The 7,672-nt window shown below is 36.7% G+C and overlaps 1 protein-coding gene across 1 annotated transcript in view; it reads left to right on the top strand.

Moving 5' to 3' along the window:
- The window catches only part of CDKL5 (cyclin dependent kinase like 5), a 133,687-nt gene that overhangs the window by 76,263 nt on the left and 49,752 nt on the right, over positions 1 to 7,672 (top strand). Inside the window, exons 5-7 of the mRNA XM_081807975.1 lie at positions 454 to 574; positions 2,949 to 3,008; positions 5,847 to 5,937. Coding sequence (XP_081664101.1) covers positions 454 to 574; positions 2,949 to 3,008; positions 5,847 to 5,937 — 272 coding nt within the window. The remainder of the gene's footprint in view (positions 1 to 453; positions 575 to 2,948; positions 3,009 to 5,846; positions 5,938 to 7,672) is intronic.

Below are 7,672 nucleotides of genomic sequence, written 5' to 3'. Positions count from 1 at the left end.
AGAATATTTCCCAGGTCTCCCAGAAATATTTTCAAGGCTTGATTTTATTGCAGGGTTCTATTAAACATGCATAGTGGGATGTGTTAAAATGACTGTTTCCCCCCTCCTTTATACATTACAGCATCTTGTCTCTACTTTGTATTGCTTTTCCCTTGAAAGTATTCTAAAGTGATGCCTGAAAGGTTTTAGGGAGAGTGGAAAGTGCCAGGGTTATTATTTGGGGCATCACTGGGGAGTAGTAAAAATGGAATTTCTCTTAAAAGAGAACTTTGATTTAATACAGTATCCTGCTTCTGCATGAAAAAGATAGTAGATGGAAAACAAAACAGTTTTTAAAAATGCATGCTGTATATTGGGTGAATTATCATCCAAGATGCTTTCTTAAGTTGTTAATACATGATTTATGGGTCTACCTAATTTGTGGAGATTAATGGCTCCCTATTTAATTTTTAGAATATGCTTGAATTACTGGAAGAAATGCCAAATGGAGTTCCACCTGAAAAAGTTAAAAGTTACATCTATCAGCTAATCAAAGCTATTCACTGGTGCCATAAGAATGATATTGTCCATAGAGGTAAGTATGGAATTTTTGAAATGGAAAATACTAAGAAAACATCAGAGTTAACAATGAAATATTTTACATATTACTGTCTTAAGAGTATTTCCATGGGCACTGACGTTCCATTTAAATTAAATACATTTTGAAAGTACAGGATATGAGATGTCGTTCACCTTCCAAGTCTCCTTTTGGATCACCAAAAAGATGGACTGCAAATTTATTTGGATATTATGGTGAGATATCTGTTTGTATAACCAGATCTATTCTCAACTTTAGAAATGCCTAGGGATATAAAGAACTCAACAAATAGGAACTTTGAAGCTTACTTTGGGCAAAAAGAGCAAAGGGATGTTCTCTGTTGCCTTTTGGTCCTACTGGTAGACCAGAAAATGTGAAACCACCCAGAATAAGGCTTTAAATGTGGTCTCTGACCCCCATTGACAGTCACCTCTCATTCCCTGTTAGACCAACCACCTCTGGTATATACCCTTCACTTCCTGAATTTCCCTATCCATTAGTGAAAAGTGCCCATTGCAAGTTGTAGGCATGATCAACCTTGCATAAAGGTAATGAGTTGGCTTCCGTAAACTGTTTTATTGCTATGAGGTGGGTGGTTTATAATAATAAAAGGGAAATTACTTTCTCAGCACGGTCTTTGACTCTACACTGTTTGTCTTCTCCTGATAATCTCTCTTGAATTCCAGAGTTTTACAGTAATGGGACACACTGATAAAATAATGAAGCCAGAAGATGTTTATCAGAAAGTCTTACAATATCTACTTCTTGTCTCTGAATTACCAGATAAATGAATACTACATTTTAATTTACCTATACAAACACACAAGCATATCACTTTAAAAATAGTCTCATTTTAAGAATAGCTTAAAGGTCATGTGAAGAATGCCAACTCCTATTATATCTAGAAAAAGACATTTTATATTTCTCTTGGATTTGATTTTCATACTAGTTACCTCATCAAGGTTTTTGGTGGTATAGATAGATCTCCAAGTCAACTGCATATCTATCTAGTGTCTAGGGTAATGATTCTAATAACAGTCTATACTACAATATTAGGCTATTAATAAGGAACTGATTTAGCTTCATTTCTATAGTGATGCTGTGATTTGGTTAAGTATATAGTAATAAATCAATGGTTGTGAATTAGCAGTAGAAACCATGATTCTGAAATCTACAGATTTTGCTCCTATTGCTTCCCTTTTTCCATTTTCACCTCTGCCATCTGATATAGATGATGGGTACTCTAAAAATAAAATTGTGAGATCTCCCAAGGCAGGAATTACATAGCATTTTCTGTATATTTCTACTCAGCTCCCACCACATCTTCTGAAGATCCATGGAAAAAATGAGAAATGTTTTCTTGATTCATGCAGGATAACTTCAGCATTAGATATTTATAATTGTGAACCACACAGAAAAGCTAAAGAGATATGTAAATGTAGACATTATATACAAAATCACAACAAATTCTATCGTTTTATATAGTTTTTCCTCTAGGAAATATAATGCTAGCTACTTATATGTGTTTTTTTTTTAAAAGGTGGCAATCTTTTTTATTTTATTTATTTTTAAATTTTTTTAAAGATTTAAAGAGAGAGACACAGCGAGAGAGGGAACACAAGCAGGGGGAGTGGGAGAGGGAGAAGCAGACTCCCCACGGAGCAGGGAGCCCGATGCAGGGCTTGATCCCAGGACCCTGGGATCATGACCTGAGCCGAAGGCAGACGCTGAACCACTGAGCCACCCAGGCGCCCCTACTTATATGTGTTTTTAAAGTATCTGGGGGGGCGCCTGGGTGGCTCAGTCAGTTAAGCAGCTGCCTTCGGCTCAGGTCATGATCCTGGGGTCTTGGGATCGAGCCCCACATCCGGCTCCCTGCTCAGTGGAGAGCCTGCTTCTCCCTCTCCATCTGCCTGCCACTCTGCCTACTTGTGCTCTCTCTCTCTCTGTCAAATAAATAAATAAAATCTTTAAAATAAAATAAAGTATCTTGTGGGTGTGAACATTTCTTTTGATATTCTATCTCCAAAAATTTATGTTCTTACTACTTTATAAAGTAGAATAGTTCCTTGAAACGTGGTGGCCTAGATTCAGTGATTCTTAAATTCCTTTCAGAGATCGCATTAATACCTTTAAGATTTGAAGGGAAAAATATTTTTTAAATTGTGGGTTTTCATGTTTCTCAAAAAGAAATTAGTTGAAACTTTTATGTATCAGCAAAAAAGGTGTTACCCTGCTTTTCACTGCCACAGTTTCTATTCACATTACCATGGATATTTCTAATTAGGTGCCATTATAGTGATCCAATAGTGTCAGTCAGCAGTCCATAGAACATTTTTTAATAATTGTGTTTTTTGTCTTTATACTTCAGATATAAAGCCAGAAAATCTCTTAATCAGCCACAATGATGTTTTGAAACTGTGTGATTTTGGTAAGTTAAAAAAGAAATTGAGCCCTGTAAGTAGAATTAAATATAACATATAGGTAGCTTTTAAAGGCTTATTAAAAGTATTTTTTTATGTTTTGACTTCAGTTAGCAGAGGAATATTCTATTGGGTCATATGTTGAAAAATTGATTGCTGGGAAAATACTCTCTTTGCATAGTGTTGTCTATTCTTTTTTAAAAATTCATAATGCAGTATTTGTTCAATGAGAACACAAAGCAAATAGATGCACGAGCATATATTCATAAACCCAGTACTTAATGATTCCAAAAAACCAATTTTCTATGAAATCCACTATGCCTTCTGTTTTGGGTAGGATAAAAGAAATATTTTTAAAGTATTAAAGTAGAAATTATTTTAGGTATAATCATAAGCACTAACAATATGCATAGGTAGATACATATGTATCATGTATATGCAATAGTTACATATCTATAAAGGTCAAAGACATTTTTAGAACAATTCCATTTATTCCCTTTAAATGTTCAGTGAATGAGATTAGTAATTGATGTGTAATATTCCAGCTCCTGGTTAAGTGTTTAAGGAAGCTTTTGAATTGTACTCTCTCCTAGTAGAAAATTGTGCATTCTTTTCCATATATATGAAACTGTATTAAGTGCTATTAAAAATTTGAGTTAAAATAATTCAAAAAAGTTTTAAAACTATAAATTAGGGTGTTTAAGTTCTGGGTCACCTTAAAAAAATCTTTTGTCTAATGCATATGCTGAAAAATAACAACTTGATTTTTTTTAATGTTTTTTCACACATTCAAGTATAATCATAAATATAATGTAAACCTCTACATATAAGTGAGAATTCATCTCCTTTCATAAGCATAGGTTAGATTAGTACCTCGGAGGTGGATCGAACAAATGAGAAATAGAAGCATTCTAAGAATGCACTGTGTGAATGACTAGTTTTCTCCAGTGTAGCTATTAGAAGCATGTGTAACTGTTTTCACTCAGTGTTTGCAAAGAATTTGAATATTATGAACCTGCTTGCCTGAGGAAAAATGTTTTATAATAAGGGCTTAAATTTTTTCATACTTTATAAAGAATATTGCAAAGAGTCCTGCTATATGTTAAACATCTTATGAAGTGCTTAGAAGAATAAAAAAGAAACACCAAAATACAGTTATTTAAAAGATTTTGACCTTGACATTTTTAGCACTTTCTTAGTATTATGATTTTCAGGAATATTTCTGGTTCTATTTCTCACTTCCTATCCATAATTGTGACTACCATCAAATACTGAGATTTTATGCACCTCATATGCCCTTTACTATGCATCCATGATTCTATGGGTTGGTGATTTGCTTAAACCCCCAAATTACTGAAATTTGTAAACAAGTTATAAATACAAAAGAGATGCCTATAGAATGGTTAATAATAGGAAAAGGGTATCCCTGGCCTGGCATCATTTCTTTTCTTTTTTTTATTTTTATTTTTTAAAGATTTGTTTATTTATTTTAGGGAGGGAGAGAGAGAGAGAGAGTGTGGGGGGGGCGCAAAGGGAGAGGGAGAGAGAATTCTCAAGCAGACTTCCCGTTGCGCACGGAGCCAGACTCAGGGCTTGATCCCAGGACCCTGAGATCATGACCTGAGCCGAAATCAAGAGTCGGACACTTAACCAAATGAGCCACCCAGGCACCCCCTGGCATCATTTCTTAAAGGAAAGACAATTTGAAGTGGTAAGGAAATTTCACATGGCTGCACTGCATGTGGTTCTCTATGTCCTATGTGTCCCCAGTGAACACTTCTCAACTGCTTTCCTTCCCAGAGCACCGGGCTCCTTTGTCTAGCTTGAAGAATCCCATTTGAAAATAGGAATATTTCTTCCAAATATGTCTTATGAAGAAGCGTTGATTAACTGACGTTAGGGCTTTGTTTTTTGCTGTGGTTGTTTTTATTTTTTACTGTTACACTGTTTTCTACTTTTCAAAACTGACACCTTAATTTTTACCCCTAATTTTAATGTTCTGGTTCTCTGTGACTATCCATAATGCTTTTGGTGAGTTAGGTGGCTTATTTTTTGGCCCCAAAACCTTCTGAAAGGGTTTGGAGGGAAAATAATTATTGATAGAGTCTGTAAGTAATTAAGATACCCCTAATATGCTTCTCAGTCACATAAGGAGATTAAAATAATTTTGGCCTGCTTAGTTTCCATCATTGCCAACCATTAGTTGTCTATATAATGGCTAGAACTGATCAGCAACAGTAGATCTACGAATAGTAATGTTAAGTCCCACATATCAGAGTATAATGACTAGCTCAGTTGGTTGAGTGTCTGCCTTCCACTCGGATCATGATCTCGTGGTCCTGGGATCGTGTCCCCTGTCGGGCTCCCTGCTCAGTGGGGAGTCTGCTTTTCCCTCTCCCTCTGTGATCTCTCTCTCAAGTAAACAAATAAAAAATCTTTGGGTGAAAAAGAGAATATAATGACCATCTGTGACAGGGTATTTTAGCTTTAACTTGGGCTCTTGTAGGGACTTCATTTTGGTCCTAAGATTTGCATTTATTGAGAGAGCTGACTTAGAAGTATGCTCTGAATGCTTATAAAAGCATGTGATAACTTGAAAAATATGGATTTCTTTAGTATAGGAGGAGACTGGTTTTTTTAGTGAGTACACTGTATATTTTAATTGACATATGAATGGACTAATGTTTTAAAATAACGAAGGCACCATTAATAAACAGCCCATTCAGTACCAGTTATTATGTTCTTTTGATGTTCCTTTAAAATATTACTAGCACTGAAATACTTTGCCAACATGAAGTTATGATTTCTTTTTCAAAGTTACACCTTTGGGTTTTTCTGTCTTTCAGGTTTTGCTCGGAATCTATCAGAAGGCAATAATGCTAATTATACAGAATATGTGGCCACCAGGTGGTATCGGTCCCCAGAACTCTTACTTGGGTAAGTTACCTTCCCCAGATAAAATGACTTTTATATATCTGCTGATCGTGTATCATTAGCTTTGGGATCATCTATGAAAGGTAAGAACTTTAGTTAATTAAATACCAGTTACCTATTGCAGTGTAACAAACCACTCAAACACTTAATGGTATAAAACAAACACCATTTTATTTGCTCACAGTTCTGGGTACCAGTGATTTGGGGGAGTCAGTAATTGAAGTTCAGCTGGATTGTTCTTCTGCTGGTCTCAATGGGAATCACTCAGGTAGCAACAGTCACTCAGCAGATCATTTGGAGGCTGGCTGGTTTACGAGGCCTCAGCTGGGACAGACCATCTCTGTTCCATGGAGACTCATTCTCCAGTGGGCCAGTCCAAGTTGCTTCATGTGATAACCGAAAACTTCCCTGCAGCAAGAGGGCAAGCCTCAAAGCAAAGGTGGTTTTGAAGCCTCTGTTTGCATGGCTTTTGCCTCATTGGCCGAAACCTGTTACATGGCCAAGTCCTGATTCAAGGGATAAAGAAATAAACTCGACCTCTTGTTGGGAGGACTGGCCTACCTATTGGTTCGTTCGTTCATTCATTCATTCAACAAACAGTAATCAAGTATCTCTTATACCTGACCACTTTGCTAGAAACATGATGTAAATATTGAAGCAGTTGCCAATTTTCTTCTGAATAGAGAAATCCTGTTTGATGATAAATGGCTATTCAAACACACTGCATTGATGATTTTCTCAGCAACATCATATCCATCCACTTTGTGCCCACCCTTCCACTTTCAGTGCTCTGTTAACCCGAGAAAAGGGTTTTCTGATAAGATTCTTCTTTTCTTTTTAGTAACTTGAGAGCCTAGGAAGGAGCCTATCCTCCTGAACTCAATCACATAGTTATATGAATAATCCTCTACTTACCTTAGTGGTAGTATTTTCTTATTTTCCCTACATTGTATTTCCTTCTTGGGGACCATCCAAGAATGGAGAAAGAAGGCACATTCTGCAAATAAAATGAGATGTGGTGATGATGACTGGTGCTCTAATTACAGGTTTCATCTTTTTAGTGTGCCATATATATATCTGGGGAACATGAGAAATTTAATTTTTAAAGATTTTATTTATTTGTTCATTTTAGAAAGAGAACTTGAGTGGGTGGAGGAGCAGAGGAAGAGGGAGAGAGAGAATCTCAAGTAGACTCTGTGCTGAGTGTAGAGCCTCACGCGAGGCTTGATCCCACAACCTGGAGATCATGGCCTGAGCTGAAATCTGGAGTCAGACACTCAACCCACTGAGCCACCCAGGCACCCCGAGAAATTGAATTTTTAAAAGATACTTTTTATATAGTAGGAATACAAATTTCTGTGTTTCTTTTGTTGACGATCATGATGACTATATGTGTAAGTTACTGAGGGTTTATTTTGATAGATTGTAATTCTTTTTTTTTTTTTTTAAGATTTATTTATTTATTTATTTGACAGAGAGAGAGACACAGCGAGAGAGGGGACACAAGCAGGGGGAGTGGGAGAGGCAGAAGCAGACTTCCCGCGGAGTAGGGAGCCCGATGCGGGGCTCGATCCCTGGACCCTGGGATCATGACCTGAGCCGAAGGCAGACGCTTAACGACTGAGCCACCCAGGTGTCCCGATAGATTGTAATTCTTGATTCATTGCTGACATAGAGCATATAAGAATTATTGATACCAGGGGCGCCTGGGTGGCTCAGTCGTTAAGCGTCTGCCTTC

The sequence above is a fragment of the Leptonychotes weddellii genome, chromosome X (genome assembly GCF_054177405.1).
Source record: "Leptonychotes weddellii isolate Sample4059 chromosome X, ASM5417740v2, whole genome shotgun sequence".
Classification (NCBI taxonomy): domain Eukaryota; kingdom Metazoa; phylum Chordata; class Mammalia; order Carnivora; family Phocidae; genus Leptonychotes; species Leptonychotes weddellii.
This window is presented reverse-complemented; position numbering and strand designations above follow the sequence as displayed.